Source organism: Mesoplodon bidens (assembly GCF_964165515.1).
Source record: "Mesoplodon bidens genome assembly, chromosome: 9".
Lineage (NCBI taxonomy): Eukaryota > Metazoa > Chordata > Mammalia > Artiodactyla > Ziphiidae > Mesoplodon > Mesoplodon bidens.
In genome coordinates, this window is record NC_138166.1 from 62,628,199 (window position 1) to 62,646,726 (window position 18,528).

Genomic DNA, 18,528 nt, shown 5'->3' on the forward strand with positions numbered 1-18,528 from the left:
GTCCCTATACTGTGACCAGTTGGAGAAAACTCTGGAATTTTAAAGGGCTCTTATGATTTGGTTAGGAACACCCACATAATTTCCCTTTCCTTGTGCTTGTAAAATAATCTGATCATCAGAGTAAAATTCATCATACTTAACACTCCCGGAGAATAGGGGGAAAATCCTGGGGCCATTTTAGAATTCTGCCTACCACAACTATGATGATGGATGGTGGGATGTCTTGGTGCAGGAAGGTCTGAGGGCTTGTAATGCCTTCCTGGATAGGACTTGAAAATGCTCAACTTGAAGGGAGATGTTTTGGGGTGAAGATTTGAACAGGTGACTAGCAACCCAAAGTGTGCAACGAGTCAGCTTTATGGTGTAAGTTGAGTTTGGAGGTGACTTTAGGGGGGTACCAACTACATGGCTGTGTGGTTTTTCTCTAGCAGTCTGGCTCGAGGTTCTTCTGAGAAAGAAGGCCAAAAGGACCACAGGTCAAGGGAGACGACAGGCTTAAGTGATGGACTTTAGAATCTAGGCCAGAAAGAGAGGATAGATAAAACCACAGTGAGGGAGTATGGACAGTGGTTACTTTACAAAAGCTGCAGCGTATGGCCAGATTCCAGTTAAAGCAGGAATGCTCCAGTAAGAGGTTAAAGATATAGAGCAGTGGTTCTCCAAGTACGGTCCCCAGACCAACAGCCTTAGCATCATTTGGGGACTTGTTAGGAAAATTCCCAGGTCCACCTGAGTCAGAAACTCTAGAATTCTGGGAGCACAGGAATCTGTGTTTTAACAAGCACTCTAGTTGATTTTGATGTCCCAAAGGTTTGAGAACCATTGATGAAGATTCTTTCCTATTTTTTAAGAACATTTTATCCTGAATGGGACAGTAAGAAATTCCCTGAAGAGGCTGGGATTGGGTAGCAAACACTGTGAGACATACAGAAGAGGACAAATGGCCCATGTTGTGCATGCTGAGCTAGGATGCCAAGGATAAGTTTAGAGCATGCCTAACTTAACTGGCCTCAGGATTTTCAGAAATAACATGCCCCGGTGATTCCAATCTGGACAACTGTGTTACTGAGGTACTATTCCAAGGCCAAGACCAGGAGGATTTATTGATTAGAGTAAGAGGTGGGTCCATTCTGGGCTTGGATTGGTTGCTCTTTAAAGAAGGGGGAATCCAACCCCCAGGGTAAGAGGTTGGAAATGGGAATAGAAAGTTCCTGGGACCCTGAAAACAGCAAGAGACCTGCTGGATAGGTAGGGACACTTACCTGTGAGCAAGATCTAGCTCCATTTGGCTCAGCAAACCATAGGACTTACTCTCCCATAGCTGCAGGCACCACCCTGATGGGTAAGCTGCTTCTCCTGTGGCACAAAGCTAGAAGAGCACAGGTAGGCCATGCTTACCAACAGGAAGAGGAAGGAAGTGAGGGATATATTTTGGGATGTGGGTAGCTGACCCTGAATAGTAATTCCCTTATAGTCGTAAAAATTTTTCTGAGTTAATTACTCTGGAAAAATCTTAGGACTGGGGCAGTAAGATCCAAGCAAGTTAAATACAATGTAGCCACACAAGATTTTTCATTATTGTTATAGGAACCCCTCCCCACAGTCAACAAATCATCTCAGGTGATTATGAACACACTGTACCTTTGGTGCAGCAGCGCAGGATGTACTTAGTATTAAAATCAGTTTTAGGGTTTCCCTGGTGGTGCAGTGGTTAAGAATCCGCCTGCCAATGCAGGGGACACGGGTTCGAGCCCTGGTCTGGGGAGATCCGACATGCTGCAGAGCAATTAAGCCCGTGCGCCACAACTGCTGAGCCTGCGCTCTAGAGCCTGCAAGCCGTAACTACTAAGCCCGCGGGCGCGTGCCACAACCGCTGAGGCCTGCGTGCCTAGAGCCTGTGCTCCGCAACAAGAGAAACCACTGCACTGAGAAGCCCGCGCACCGCAACGAAGAATAGCCCCTACTCACTGCAATTAGAGAAAGCCCGCGCACAGCAGCAAAGACCCAACGCAGCCAAAAATAAATAAAATAAATAAAAAAAAGTTTTATACTGTTAAAAAAATAACGTGCAGATGAATGTGTATAGCATTTGTGTTAAAAAAAAAAAAGCCCTCTGCTTGTCTGTGATGTATACAATATTCCTGGAAGACTTCACAAGAAACTTGTAAAACTGGTAGCCATTGGGCGAAGGAACTGGGAAGCTGGGGGAGAAAGGAAGTAGTAAGAGTTTTCATAAGTAAACCTTAGGTACCTTTTAAATCTGGAGCACATACATGCATGCATTAAGAAATAAAAAATAAATACATTTAAAAAATAAATAACGAGCTTTTATTATCCTCGACAACAGAGGAAAGTCAAGCCTGAAATCTAAGGGCATTAAGTAGCCCCACCATGGAGGGTGGAGGCTGCGGCAGCACCTGGAGGAGCTTCCTCAGAGATTCCCTTAGTCTGGCCACCCTGCCAGAGGCATTTCTAAGGAATCAGGACCCACAGTGATCAGCAGGGAGGAGAACAATGAGAAAAGCTTTCCAGCCTGAAGTCAGCCACTGTCCAGAGCTAGCACCTGGCAAGATACAGTCACTCTCCTCGGGGTCACATCTTTACTGGAAGGTAGGTGAGAATTCACATCTGTGACACCAAATCTCCTCCTCTCTTGGTGTCTCTCTCTCCTTTCCTCTGATTCCACATTCCTCTGATCTTTGGCCACAGTGTTTGATTTTTGAGAAGAGAATGTTGAACAAGTCAAGCTCTTGTCATTCTGAGTCTGAACTCTCATTTGACTTGGAAGACTTATGCTTTCGTTTTTTCTTCTTTTTCTTTTCTTTCTTCTTTTTCTTATGCTTCTCTTTCTTCTTCTTTTTCTTGTGTTTCTCTTTACATTCTGAGGAACTGGAGCTGCTCCCATCTTCATCTGATGTTGAATCCTCCAGTAACTGTTTTAACTGTTGAATCCTAAACACATAAGATTGACCAAAGAAACATATTCAATGTAACTTAAAAAATTCTTTTAGATAAAAATATAAGAACAGTAGTGAGGGTGAAAAATGTCACAAAGCATCACCTCATTAAAGACAGTACTTATTTTTATTTTTGCATGTTTTCCCTATTCTTGTCTACACCCCTGCCTATTTTACATGACGGTAACCAGTGTACAAGCTATTCTGTATTCTTTTCACTGTCCTAAATGTTTCTGTATGTTTCCATAGTCCTTACTATTATAACTTCTAACAGATGGATACTTTCCTAAATCATTCCCCCACTGTTCAAGTTCATACTAAGTAATCTACCTCCTCAACAACTGTAATTCAGCACAGGGAACTATACTCAATATTTTGTAATAAACTATAAGGGAAGAGAATCTGAAGAAGGATATATGTTATGTATATATATTATATATAATACTTATATATAATTATAGTTCAGTATGACCAATTTGAAAAAATACCCCCCAAACCCCCAAAAAAGTCCTCGTTTTTTCACCCTGTCTTTAACCCTGTCTAGGAATTTTTAACAAAAGCTCAGATCTTTAAAGAAGATCTAGAGGGCTTCCCTGGTGGCGCAGTGGTTGAGAGTCCACCTGCCAATGCAGGGGACACAGGTTCGTGCCCCGGTCCTGGAAGATCCCACATGCCGCGGAGCGGCTGGGCCCGTGAGCCATGGCTGCTAAGCCTGCGTGTCCGGAGCCTGTGCTTCGCAACGGGAGAGGCCACAACAGGTGAGAAAAAAAAAAAAAAAAGAAGAAGATCTAGAGAAGATAAATTACAGTTGCCAACGTCAACTATCAGTGACATGAGTGGGCTGGGCCAAGCCCATTGCTTTAAGTTGACCCAAGTAGAACAGGCTGGCCTGCTCATTCCCCACACACTGGCTTTTTCAGGGACTATTCCTGTCTTCCAAATATTTTGCAATTAAAGTACCGTATTTACTAAAACCACTCCTCTAATATTGGAATTTAAAAAATTTTTAATTTATAAAGTTTCTAACTATATAATTTCAGACTTTAAGAGGATATTGTTATCATCTGGACAATCTCACCTTACATCCTTTTCATGTCTTTTATTCTCTCGAATGATGTCATACATGGGATCTTCATGTGCCTTGAGGGTTAAAGAAGGTTATGGTTAGGTTAGGCTTCATAGACTGTTAAATTAAAATTAAATCCCTCTTTCACTGAAACCAATTTTTTTCCCTCCTGTGTGGTGTGATTTTATATTTAATACGTTCTAATCCTTCCTAAGGGTTGCCATCATTTCAAACTCCTGGAGGCTATAAAAAAGATGTTCCAGTTATACAAATACAGGGTATAATTTACATAGCCTTTGTAAGGAAATAAACCATGGCAAAATCATTATTAAATACCACTCAAGGTTAAAAATCTTGAGGTAATTCTATTTGTTCTATGTGGAAAGATGATCAAGAGATATTATTAAGCAAAACAAGTGAGTTGGAAATGATGTGTAAGAATGATTCATTTATAGGTACACAAAAACATACTGGATATGACCAAAGAGAAGTCTGGAAGTATATTCAAGCTACTTACTACAAATTCCCTCTGGGGAGAGAGGCAAGATTGGACTTGAAAAATCAATTGTGAAAAAGCTTACTGTAATGTTTCCATTTTGTTAAAATAAGGCAAATTTATTCTTATGATATTTGTATAATTAAAAGCTACTTAAATTACTTAAAAATATGAATACACATAGAATGAATTTTATGGCATGTGAATTATCTTTCAAAGTATGTTTAGGGCTTCCCTGGTGGTGCAGTTGTTGAGAGTCCGCCTGCCGATGTAGGGGACACGGGTTCGTGCCCCGGTCCGGGAGGATCCCACATGCCGTGGAGCGGCTGGGCCCGTGAGCCATGGCCACTGAGCCTGCGCGTCCGGAGCCTGTGCTCCGCAACGGGAGAGGCCACAACAGTGAGAGGCCCGCGTACCGCAAAAAAAAAAAAAAAAAAAAAAAAAGTATGTTTATTATAAAATTTTTACATATCAAAGAAAACATAAAGTTAAAAATATCTATTATTTTACCAGCCGGGATATCCACTGTTAATATTTTAGTATGGTCCTTCCAGTCATTTTTTATAATTTACAGAAGATTATAATCATGTTATATATACAACTCTATTCTCTTTTTCACTTATGCTTTCATGAATATCTTCCTATGACATTACATATTCTTTTAAAACATAATTCTTAAAAGTTAATGATTTATATGTTGTGGTAACTTATGTTGTATATTGGACACTGCAGTTGTTTCCTATTTTTCTTCAGTTTCTATTTTCTAATCGTATAAATAATTCTGAAAGTTATCCTTATACATTCATAATAATTTGTGCATACTGATGTTCTGTTATATCCTTAGATCAATTCTTAGAATTTAGGTTTCTAAATTTAAAAAATATGAATACGTTTCAGTTTTTGAGATTTATAATTAAATTATCTATTATAGGCATTGTAAAAGTTGACATTCCAGGTAGCAGTGATTTATCCAGAATATTTTCTGTAAATTAGTAAAATGAAAACCCAGTATTTTAAATATCTTAAAATCCTTGGAGAATGTTTATATACCCGTTTGATATGCTGATAATCCCAATATATCCAGTAATAGCATAGTTAAATTGACCAAAACAGTTACTGAATGGTGAATTAACCCTGGGAGGTGACTTTGTTAAAATAAAGTGACAAAATGATAGATTGATTTTACTGTCATCCAAAGAGGGTACATCGTTTATACACACACTTCCAGTTTATGATAGAAAAATATACAGACTTTAGACAAAGACTGGGAAACTAGAACCCTGATTTTATTTATGAAATATGATTTTTTTACATAAGTAAAAAAAAGACTGACTGGGGAATTCCCTGGCAGTCCAGTGGTTAGGACTCTGCGCTCTCACTCCTGAGGGCCCAGGTTTGATCCCTGGTCAGGGAACTAAGATCCCACAAGCTCCATGCCAAAAAAAAAACAACAAAAAAACAAAGACTAACTGAATTGATAAAAATGCCTGCTTCAGAAAAAGAAGTACTGTTCCCAAGACAAAAGCAAATAACATTTTAATATGTATTTTTTTTGTTAATGAACTAATCTTTCACACAAATTCGATTTAATAGAGATGTAGTTAACACCAGATACTTTGGCCTAAAGGCTTTCGGAATGTATTTTACATGAACCTCCAGTTCACTGGTGACTGCCTGATTCACCGACATTCATCACCTCCAGTAAATGTAAATTGACACTCTGGGGTTTTACTTACTACTCTGAACTGTTCTAACTTTTGGTTGCCTTTGATAAAGAAAGGGCATTCTTTGTCGCCCGTTCGGTGACCATACCGTTTACAACGCCAACCTGAAAACAAAGAAAAAGGGATATATTTCTGTAAGATAATGCATTTTTACTCAATCAAGATAAAGGTATCAGTAGATCATATTAAAGATATTCTTCATTAGATTCCAATTTTAAAAGCAAATATAATTAATGGATGAACCATGTAAGATCCCAGAAAAGAAAGGGAAACTTAATTACTTCCTCAACTATCCTTTAATCATAGAGGTTTATAAATGAACCAAGTACTTACTAAACAATCCCATGCAAAAAGCAAAGTGTGATTTTTTGTTTTTTAACTGTTACAGGTTGAATTGTGTCATCCCGTCTGCTTCCCCACTGTATTGAATTGTCCTAACCCCTAGGACCTCAGAATGTGACCTTACTGGGAGACAGGGTTTTTAGAGAGGCCTGGAATACATCCTTCCCTCATAGCCCTCAGGAGGACACCCTGACTTTGGACTTTTAGCCTCCGGAACTGTGAGACAATAAATTTCTCCTTTAAGTCATACAGTTTGTGGTACTTTGTTACAGCAGACCTAGTAAACTATACAGGCATCAAGCAACTCCAACCAAGGAGGTCAGGAAGCAGGAAGGGGGATTATGGGTAAGATCAGCCAAATTTGCTCCACGCTAGTAGCTACTGAAAATATGTAGTGACAGGGAAATAATGTTTTCCCCTTTATATTTTTATTTGAGAGTTGGTAGTAGGAAACCATTGGGAAAAAATGAAGTTTAGGGATTCTCTGACCTGCCCCTGTCCTTATCTCCCCACTATTTCCACCTGGGGAAGAAGGAATGCGCTCTTAATGCAAATGCAGACCGCTTCAAACACATGTCTATCTTTATGACAAAAAGGGGGGGGATTTTAAATGCCACAGATTGATGTGTGGGTATCAAGAAGGATCCATACCATCTGTGATCAAAACTCTTTGTTAAAGGAAAGGCGATCGTTGTTACTCAAAGTGTGGTCAACGGTACAGACCGGCAAGATTAGCATCACCTGGGAGCTTGTCAGAAATACAGAATCTCAGGCCCACCCTAAGTTTGAGAAGCTCTGCTCTAGATAACACTAGGATCATGGAAATCAATAAATACGGGGTTAAGTGTGCATGTGTTTTTCCATCTGGGATGGATCCAAGTTTTGTGGAGTCTGAAGCTTACATAAATTAAGGAGAGGAAGGGCTCTTTAGGGGGGAAAAAGTCTTGCCTTGGCAAATTTTAGAAAGAAAGAACCATATGACTGCACTGGCGGTACTCCAAAGACCTTTGGAAGGTACAAGGGCCCTAAAGGTTAAGCTTCATTAACTTCATGTAAAACTGGTTCTGGTCCAGACTAAACACTTCTAATTTGCAAGTCAATGAAAAGAACTGTAAAACAGTAAGTGAAGCACAACTAACTACCCTATCACAGAGAGGAGTGGTTTTTAACCATAATTTAAAAAACAAAAGAAAAAGAAAAAAGAAAGAAATGTAATCAGTTTAATACGTGATTCAACTCTGAAAATAATAAACACAAAGGGTTTACTTAACTAAATTTATGATATAACTATTACTGGGAAAATGAGATATAGGAAGGGTATGTGTATGAGATGGGATGGAGGAAGAAAAAAAGAGCTGAATTCTTGTCTTCTGCAGGAAGAAGTCAACAGATAATGAAGAAACCTGAAAAATCAAGGGGCAGGAATGTAATCCTGTTATCTAGATACACAGGGATAGGGACTTCCCTGGTGGCGCAGTGGTTAAGAATCCGCCTGCCAATGCATGGAACATGGGTTCGGGCCCCGGTCTGGGAAGATCCCACATGCCGCGGAGCAACTAAGCCCGTGCGCCACAACTACTGAGCCTGCGCTCTGGAGCCCGTGAGCCACAACTACTGAGCCCGCGTGCCTACAGCCCACGCTCTGCAACAAGAGAGGCCACTGCAGTGAGAGGCCCGCGCACCGCAATCAAGAGTAGCACCCGCTCGCCGCAACTAGAGAAAGCCTGTGCACAGCAACGAAGACCCAACGCAGCCCAATTAATTAATTTAAAAAAAAAACCTTTATAGATACGTAGGGATAAACTTCAAAATAACCTTCCTAAAAGAGGTTGAGGTGGTCGCCTTTTAGGTGAGGAGAATGAAGGAAAGGGGCTGAGAACCGCTATGTTAATTATGTGCGTGAAGAATCTTTGTACAAACAAATGTCTTTAAAGGCAGCCGTATCCCTTCTTCAAATGCCGTCTTACGCTGGATGAAGGTGCTGCTGCTCTGGTGCGGTGGAGGGTGTGCACACAGAGCTCTACCTGTTCCAGACCCACCCTCTGTGGCCCAGAGCTCCTCTCAGGTTACCTGGATAAAACCTCAACACCTCTGATGAGGATGACTGACTGAGGCAAGACCCAAGGGACCACCCTCCAATGCATCCCTTGTCCCCCATGGCATTTCTACATGGAATATCCTTTCTGTTAACAGGCATATTACTGAGGCATATACTCTGCAGGCAGCTACGGCCCTGTGGAAGACCATTGCCCTTGCAGCCAGAAGCCCTGGAGTCAAAGCACTGCTCTGCCTCTTACCCCAGAACACTTAATAACATATGCAAGGCGGCTTCCTCACCTATAGCACAGAGATCATGCCCTGACTTTAGCAGGGCTGTGGGGAGAAGGAATTAAAAGAAGTGACCTTGTTTGTAAACAGTGGTCTATAACTTGCATGTATTGAGGGTGTTACTTGAAACCCTTCCACACTCACACTGCATGACTTTGACTTCTTTCCCCAGTGGCATCCAAAGTCCTTTGGTTGGTGCGTGGGCCAGAAATTCCCTGGCATGTTCATTGCCTGGGACATCTGGTATACAGTCTTCTGGCTTAGTCTCATCCTCCTGAAAAAGGAAACAGTGTGTAAGCTGTGCGGCAAAAAAGCACCGGAACTCTCTCCCACCTGTTTGAGAACACAGCACTGCCTGGTTTTCTCACGGGCTGGAGATCCCAATGTCATCATAACTTACCCTCTGAAGAGCTACAAAGAAGGACAAATCATAACTGACAGAAAAAACGGAAGTAACTATACTAGAAGAGCTAGCTATACCATGAAAACAAAGTAGCTGTTCTTAGAGAAGAGTTATAGTGTTTACATAGGATTGATCTGTGAGCTCCAAATTCTGATTCTAGATCACAAAAATTAGATTCTAAGATCACAAAAGGTTTTCTGCTAACTTAAAAGCTTTGTGGAATGAGGCAGAATATAGAGTTAAACAAGTGAGGTTTCCTGGAATAATAAGAACAATGTGTTAGAGTAAAATAGATTATTAGACCTTGAAGGCCACTGTCATGTTTTATAATCTCACACATGCCGTATTTGTGAGATGTATTTTCATTACCAAATAACTGCACTATATAATTAAGGTGCTGTTTTTTTACCTTATGATTTTTTCAAGTTTCCACAAATATTAAATTTATAATGGAAGAATGTTTTCTAAAAATCTTTTTTTTAAGTTGAAAGTTACCAAACAGAAAAGGTTACTTTGGCCTTAAGTCCTCTAAGTCTCGCTCCTGCAGAAAGACACTGACACTGTGGCCAGGGTGCTGGAGGAGGGACTCCTGCAACAGGTAGGGCTGGACTGGATGAGCTTCACGTCTCCTCAGAGTCCAGTGTTCTCTGAGCTGATGACATTCAAGAAATCAGCACCGGGGGCGTCAGAGAAGGAACATGGGGCAGGAGAGCTTTGAGGAGATGCAGTCACAAGTGAGACAGAAAGAATGGGAGTGAGCGCTGAGGAACACTCGGGGGGCCTGCAGTGGTTTCTTAGGTGACAGACACAAGGCTGATTAAATTTCTGCAAAGGCACAGGCTGTGACAAAGCCCAAAGTGCATGAACCGACTGCCATCTGCAGGGAAGACACAGAACTATCATAAAAGGAGGTTCAAACCTTATGCAGCTGTTTTTCATAACAAGTGACTGAGTCTGAGCACTGAGTCAAATCTGTCTCAGAGAAAAACCAAAAGTACAAACTTCACACTGACCTTGATAAGTCCAGGAGGAGGTTTTTCATAACTAGAAAGGAAGAAAACACCAGTCATGAACCATGTTCATAGGAATGTAACACATCTCAATCAGCAAAAGGCAACTGCAGACCAAAATAAAAAGGATATTTTTAGTAAGAACTTAAAACCATATTATAACTAACATAGTTAATAAAATATGCCTAGCAGTCAGAGATCTTATATATAAATAAACTGATGCTATACCATATCCTGCTGGGATATAGCACTTAAATTCACCAAAATAATAACTAACTTGGTGTCTTAGGACAATGATTTTATTTTTGGAAGAAGGGAAAGCAAGAGATTGCAGGGAAAATGTGAGGTAACAAAAGCCTTGAACGAATTATGGTTCCAGCCTGTCATTACAGTTGTTGGTTGATTTACCTACGATAACTTCCAGCTTCCATAACACTGAGAGGCTCATGGGGGTGAGGGTGTGTGAGTGATCTGTTCTGACAAGGATGGGGGCGCTGTGCAGAGGGGAGGGAGCAAAGCCAGAGGAAAGGGCCTGTTGTAGGGGAAGGAGGGGAGGGTGATCTGTCCCAGAGGCTCCCCCTCCCATCTCGCCTGCCCCCCACTTCCCCCGACCCCAAAAGCTCCAGATTCAAGATCCTCCCCACTGGCCTATCCTGTTTGCAGAGTGGGCTGCTGCGCTGCCATCTACTGTGCAGCTCTCTGACTGCCCTTTATGCCCCTACTGACCTCCTGGGACTCAGGGATGCAGGACTCCTGCTTGGTGCCTGGACGACAGGCTGGCACTCAATGAAGAACTACCGCTAGAGAGGCAGGTGACTGACTGGGTGCAAACGTACTTCCCCTTCCACCAACAGAGAGAGCTCTCAGACCCCCAGGGTCCTGAGGATACAAATCATGCCTGTGCTCCCAACTCATTTCCACCTTTCATCACTCCGCTGGAACTTCTGGAGAAGGCTGATGGATGCCAAATCTAGAAAAGCAGCATCCAATCCTAGGGTTCATTTTAAACAAATCAATTTTAAAATTTAAAAATTGAGATATAATTGACATATAACACTGTATTACTTTCAGGTGTAATTATGTTCAGTTTCAAGTACTGACACATTCCAGGCTATGCAGCACATAGCATGGGCGTCTGGCCTTTAAATATGAGTGCCTAATTGACACAACCCCCTTCTTAAAGAAAAGTAGTTGGAGGGACTTCCCTGGTGGTCCAGTGGTTAAGACTCTGTCCTCCCAATGCAGGGGGCACGGGTTCAATCCCTGGTTGGGGAACTAAGATCCCTCATGTCACACGATGCAGCCAAAAAAAAGTAGTCGGAAAAAGAGGCAGAACAACTGAGCAAATGAGATCTTTTCAATGCCTCTATAACGAAATTTTACTGAGAGAGGGCAACAGCATGCTGTGGCTGGTTTAAAACTGTATCTTGGCTCCAACAACTTGGAAATGGGGGAGTCCCAAAGTTGATACACGCAGAAGGTGAGTTCAGAGATGATTAATTTTTTGAATTTTGTACAGTGAAAATAATAAATTCTAAAATGGTTAATCAGTCATCTAATAGTCAAATAGATACTAATTATCCCCAAACTAGTCAAAAATTGTTTAAGTTAAAAGAAAGAAAGCAGTAGTGTATAGGACAGTGTGTTTGGTATGGTTCTATTTGTGTGTATGGGAAAAGGGAGATTATATATATATAGGATACCTGAGGGAGGGAGCTTTATTTTTCACTTACGTTTATTTACATGCAAATACACTGCCTCAATGTTTTTTAGTTACAAAAGAAAAATGAAATTAATGTCATCTTCCTTACACCTATGTTGGTATAAGCCCAGGCTAATAAAGGTCTGAGAGATAAACCAAAGGTAACTTGGGACGTAGGGGAAAAAAAAAAAAAAGGCCAAAAATATGCTAATAGGAGCTCATTTCTGCTATAGAGTTATATAGGCTGCATTTTTGTTTTAAAATTTCAATGTTATTTCTCTACTTGTTTCAGTAATTAAATCCTCACTCTTGCTCTAACCAACTTGCTATTTCCACCTACCAAAAAAGAACAGGTATATTAGGAGAAACTAAACTGAATTTTCAGGCGATATTGAAGGTTCAACTTAAAAACTTACTCCTTGCAGAAGTAACCAGTCAACAATAATCATGCCAGGCCTAGTGCTAAGTACCAGAAGGGAGAACTAAGGGGATAAGGGTACTCCTAAATGAAATCTAGAAAAGCCATAAAGTTGAAACTCCTCTCAGAAACACCCATGTAATTCTTGACAAGGGTACTTCGTAGCTTGGGACCCCCAGAGTGGAGGCCTCCCCAGTGGCCCAGCTCATGTCACAAATCTAAACCTAAGTCAGCCTGCACTAATGGGAAATGCCTCACTGTCAAGGAAATCTGGAATACCCCAATCACAATCCTCCAACTCAGCTTAACTTAGCTTATCTGACCCTAGATAAGAGGACGTGCTAGTCTTATAAGGAAATCCCTGACCCTCTAGCCAATCATGCCCTATTTCCAAGTTGCCTCACCTAAGGCCCCATAAAACCCGCTCTTGTCCAAAATCCCTGGGAAGAGTTCCACTGCATGTGAAGTGCTGTACTTCTCAGTCTGTGGATTGTTTTCCCTTGAATTAAGGACATCAAACTCGTTAACAAATTGTATCATTTTTCTCTTTTGACATTCTTTAGAACTGTCTTGATAAAGGAGATGTTTTGTTTTTTTGGAGTAGAGAACCCCATATCCCAGCCAGAATGTTTTCCAGTTCTAAATCAGTGTGAATGGGCATTGCAGGTAAAAAAATTTTACTTTGAATTGTGATCCACTCTCACTGCTATCTACCTTGGGCAAGTTACTTAAACCCCCAGAGCCTCAATTTCCTCATGGGTAAATAGTTCACAGCAAACTTGTGAAAGGCACCCCACAACGCTGGCTTCTGCCTCTTCTGTTGAAGAAAAGTTAGTGCTCTTAGTAGCCTCATGAGGCAGCTCAAGATTAGGCACTAGCATCATAAAGGCCAAGATTGGGACCCAAGAGAGAGGCCTCGCCAACCCTCACATCTTTTTACAGATCTGCAGCTTTACGGGGATTTACCAGCTGCTCCTAAGAGGAGCTGGGCATAGACCTGGCAGTGGGCTTCCTACAGACATCATCCCCAGCCAGGTTTACTGCCTTTCTAGGCCATGTGACTCTTCAACATCTGGCTCCAGGGATCACTGCCTTTTCCCCATGCAGGTGAGGTGGTATAGGATCATGCCACCTAAGATGGCTGTTCCTTGGCTCTCTTTATATCCCCTATTTGATCAGTCCCTGCGCTTCACCTACACCTTCCCGCATGACTGACCTTCCCTCTTAATCACAGAACTTATTCAATAACTGCCTCTGTGCTTGCCCCGCCCCAGCTAACAGCTCCATTAGGATAATTTATCAAAGTGAAAACCTCTGCCCTGTGACGGTTGATAACCTGAGGGGCTGTGAGGGACACACCTCTCTGCTGGTTTCCCTGGTAACTGATGAGCCAACCCGATGTCAATCCCCACTATAACTGGTAAACCTCCCCACCCCCCAAGCAAAGACTGCTGTCTGTGTCCTGACTGCTGTCTGCTGTACACAGTGGGGTGCTGCTTCAGGACTTTGCTTCAGACTTATAAGATCCCCTATCCAACAAACCTTCAGCGTCTCTGTTGCTATCTCCAGGCTCTTTCTTTGGTCTTGTGGCTGGGCAGTTATAAGACTTGCAGGCCTGTGGGGTGCAGTGAGGTATATCAGAGGTGCAGAGGTGGTAGATCAGGGTTCAGCAAATCTATCCCTACCACCTCTGAGGCTCAGCAAATTACCATGTGATTAGAGGACTGGAACTTTCAGCCCCACCTCCAGGAAGGTTGAATTAATCACTAATGGCCAATGATGAATCAATCAAGCCCATGAAATGAAACCTCTATAAATACCAAAAAGGATGGTGTTAAGACAGTTTCAGGGTTGGTGAACACGTGAAGGTGCAGCATACCTGGAGAGCACATGGAAACTCTACACAGCTTCTCACATACCTTACCCTATGTATCTCTTCCATCTGGCTCTTCCTGAGTTATAACCTTTTATAATAAACCAGTAATCCAGTTAGTAAAACATTTTCCTGAGTTCTATGAGCTGCTCTAGCAAATTAATCAAACTAGAGGAGGGGGTTGTGGAAACCTCCAATTTATAGCAGGTACCAACCTGGACTTGCAAACATCTCTGGACCCTTCCAAATAAGGATTATGATGGAGGCGTCTAGTGTCCATCCTCATCCTGTCACTAATCCAGGGCCTTTCTAAAGGGATAGAGGAAGATTTACTCCCTGAAGATTACACAATAAACAACTGGGTATAAGTAGAATTAGCCTTTTAGATACAGTACAAAGCTTTTTAGGTATGGTATTTCCAAAGCAAATTCTTAAAATATTTTCCAATGGAAAGCTGTCGCATGTCATAGGCCTAGGCCTCTTTTAGGAGGAATAATGGAAATTTGCATAAATTGGGCAGGTGATACAGTCCATCAGCAGCCCTTCATTAGAAACATTAATGCTATGTCTTAGGCATTGGGACTTAAGGGAGTTTGGAAGGGAGGTGGTAAAGTCTATGTAAATATCCAGTCCGACAATAATTTCTTTTTGCCATAGGAGTTGTACAAATAACATGGTCAAACTATCTGAATTCCTCAAAAATATGTAAATGTTTTTGCCTAGATAGAAAAAATATGTGATGGAACTGCACATTTAAAAAATTTTTTATTTTAAAATTTATTTTTATGTTTTGGCTGTGTTGGGTCTTCATTTCCGTGCAAGGGCTTTCACTAGTTGCAGCGAGTGGGGGCCACTCTTCATCGCGGTGCGCGGGCCTCTCACTGTCGCGGCCTCTCTTGTTGTGGAGCACAGGCTCCAGACGCGCAGGCTCAGTAGTTGTGGCTCACGGGCCCGGTTGCTCCGCAGCATGTGGGGTCTTCCCAGACCAGGGCTCGAGCCCGTGTCCCCTGCATTGGCAGGCGGACTCTCAACCACTGCGCCACCAGGGAAGCCCCTGGAACTGCACATTTTGAAATCTGTTATTATTAGCAATGGACTTCCCTAAAAAAGTCCATTTTAGAACTATTTCCACAAGTGTAAAGGAATGTGGTTGATGTTTTTTCCTAGGGCTAAACAATTCATTAGTTTAGGTAGCATGTTAAAAAGATATTTCTCAAAGATAAAGGTAATATTTAACTATTGAAAATAACAGATTTGGAAATGAGAATCGGAGTGTGTTTACTGAGTAGCTGGCTTCTGTGCTGTGACAGCTGAGAAGTGTGCATTATCTTTGTAATTAATCATCAGAATTAAAAAAAAAAAGTCAGTGGAGGCCCATTATTTTGTGCCATCTGTGAATCCTTGCCATTATATCATTCAGATTGTGATAGGTTGCCCTAGGCAGTATAAAGACTAAATTAAGATAAATTCCGATAAGAGATTATCTCCTAAATAGGCATGGGACAAAAAAATCTTTATTTTGCCAAGTACTTAATAATACTCTTTGTGTATTTCAGTGTTGGGGTAGGATTTCTTTTGGAAGAGTCCTTCACGTAAGCATACTCCATCCCAGTTGTTCCTGTAGCCTGGCCCTATGGGGGCTGGAAGGCAGAGATGAAACTCCACATATACTCAAAATATCCATTCTGTTATGCCCAGTAGCTCAGGAGCACTTGAGTGACAGAGCTGGAAAATGGGCAGGAGCATGTGTGGAAGACAGATGCCTTTGGGGGCCTGGCCGGTATGCTAAGAGTAAGAAAAATTAAGGTCAGGTGTAAGATAATGACCAGAGGAGTGTGAGGGTAACTAAAGAGGGCATACCAGGTGGCAAAAGGATTTGAATTCCATTTGTAAAAAACCACAGTGGAACTTAACATGCCTGGTTGACCAACTTACTTATCTGTCTTCCTTCCCCAGACTCTCTTAAAATGACAATTAAAGAAATAAAAAAAGGTTAGAAGCCACACAGAAATCCTGAGAGGAGATACAAGGCTGGAGACAAGAAGGGAAGGGAAAGAGAACTAAACCCTTATCTACATAACATGAGCTTAATAGGTAACATTTACTATTCAATCGAAAAAAAGCAGTATAAGCATATAATTCAGAAATAGTTAAATCCCAGAGAAAAAATTAAGTTTCCCCATTGAAGCCTTGGTTGGAGGAAAAGGTACAGGGAGTGTGAGTAGAGATACAATCCACTGTTTTTTGAAATTAGACTTTTCACACTATTTGATGTTTAAACTACGTTAAAGTATTACCCTGGAAATACAGACTTCCATTTAAAAGGAAAGAAGCCTCTGAACTAGCCAAACTATAAATATGTCAACAGCCCAGAACTTTTAAAATCTCTGAACTGAAAAATCCCACTGGTCTGAGAATCAGACACCCGGGTTTCTCTTTAGTTTTGTTAGTTTACAGTTCCGTGTGTGCTTGGTCAGGTTACTTAACTGCTGAACTTGCATTTTCTCATGTGCAAAAGGAGGTTATAAAAGGATGTCTGGGCTTCCCTGGTGGCGCAGTGGTTGAGAGTCCGCCTGCCGATGCAGGGGACACGGGTTCGTGCCCCGGTCCGGGAAGATCCCACATGTCGTGGAGCGGCTGGGCCCGTGAGCTATGGCCGTTGAGCCTGCGCGTCCGGAGCCTGTGCTCCACAACGGGAGAGGCCACAACAGTGAGAGGCCCACATACTGCAAAAAAAAAAAAGGATGTCTGTGAGTGCGCTCTGAGCTACAAAATAAATGTAGAGTATTAACAACTATGTGGCATCCTACAGTTAGGATACTGAGGGCTAGGGGGTAGGGTAGGGCGGCTGAGCCCTGCCTGAACTTATCCTAGGGAAATAATGTTCAATGTTCAACATCGGCCTTGCACAGGCAACAAAGAGCCTCCCAGAGTGCCCTGAAGGGGCCAGGTCCGTGGATGCCAGCAGTCCACAACCACTGCCCAGTGAAGTGAAATTCAGCTCAAGATCCACACTGAGAAGAGCAGGCCAGTCTACAAGTATGCATTTTGTGCCAAAGCTCCCAGCGGTTAATAATGAAGGATTAACCCTTTAAGGACTTTTCATGCTGTCTCAGCAATCATGAGATGGTAGGTAATGGGAAGTGCCTAAAACAAATAATTCAGATAACTCAGTGAACACCAAACTTAGAAAAGTCAGACTTCTAAAGCTGATTACAGAACGACAGAAACACAGAAAAGAACCGCAAGGGTCATTAATCCAACCTTCCACCTGATGTTTAAATCTCCTTTACAACCAACCCTTCTCTCAGGCGTTATCTGGACTCTCTCCAACCCCGGGTAGCTGGGGGAGTACAGTGCCTCCTAGGTCAGGCCACGCTGACCAGCAAGAATCTATGACTCTGGTCCTAATTCTTCTTGTTGAGCTGGAACTGGCCTCTTTGAAGCTTCCACCCTTAACCCTGGTAAAAAAAATCCTGGGGACGAGAGAGAAGTCCACGCTCTCTTCTACCTGACAGCTCTTCCCGAAGAGTCAGGGACCAGGCCCTCACCCCACGTTTATTCTTCCCTTCCTCACCGCGCACTCATGCTACGGGACTGGGGTTTTTCTTCCCTAGTTAACAGCACTAGATGAAAAGAATGGGGATTTTACCCAGTTCAGAGCGAGCCCCTTGAACTGAGAAACGGGAAAGGACCCAAGGGCGCAGCCGCGCTTCTCCTGTATACAAACCCTGACCGACGCCGACGTCGCCGCACGAGGAATAAAACCGTCGTTTCCGGTGGGGAAGTGCCCGCCCACCGCCGCCTAACGCGCCCGGGACGAGCCTGGGGATGGAGCCTCCCCCCTCTTCCTCCAGCGGCTGAGAGTCCAGCGTCCCGCAGCCCGGGGTCAAAACCCGCACCCGGCTCGCGGGGGACGGGCCCACCTGCCCACTCGCAGGTCTCCAACCCCGTGCGGGCCCCGCCGCGCGACCCTGGGCCCCGACCCCATTCCTCGCGTTAGTCGGGGGCGGGCGTGACGGACTCACAAGGACTCCAGGTGCTTGAGCTGCTGCAGCTGCTGCGCGTCGTGCCGCCGCCGCCTCTGCTCCCGGCGTCGCTGCAGCTCCTGCTCCGGAGGCTCCCGCGGCCGCCGCGCGCTCCCTGCCCCCGCGTCATCGCGCCTGGGTCGGGACGACATCGCGGCCCCGCGCGGCGCGTCTGAGGCGG

At 43.0% G+C, this 18,528-nt stretch overlaps 2 protein-coding genes across 2 annotated transcripts in view; one reads left to right on the forward strand and one right to left on the reverse strand.

Moving 5' to 3' along the window:
* Positions 1-2,305: 2,305 nt before the first annotated feature.
* Positions 2,306-18,524, reverse strand: RP9 (RP9 pre-mRNA splicing factor). The gene is made up of 6 exons (XM_081244843.1): positions 18,348-18,524; positions 10,330-10,360; positions 9,058-9,187; positions 6,256-6,347; positions 4,036-4,097; positions 2,306-2,952 (listed from the first exon to the last, which is right to left on the reverse strand). Exons 1-6 carry the CDS (start codon positions 18,497-18,499, stop codon positions 2,754-2,756), a joined length of 666 nt encoding a protein of 221 aa, XP_081100969.1. The 5' UTR covers positions 18,500-18,524; the 3' UTR covers positions 2,306-2,753.
* Positions 18,018-18,528, forward strand: part of BBS9 (Bardet-Biedl syndrome 9) — a 481,831-nt gene continuing 481,320 nt past the window's right edge. The window contains exon 1 of the mRNA XM_081244834.1: positions 18,018-18,259. The gene's annotated coding sequence lies outside the window, so the exon portion shown is untranslated. The remainder of the gene's footprint in view (positions 18,260-18,528) is intronic.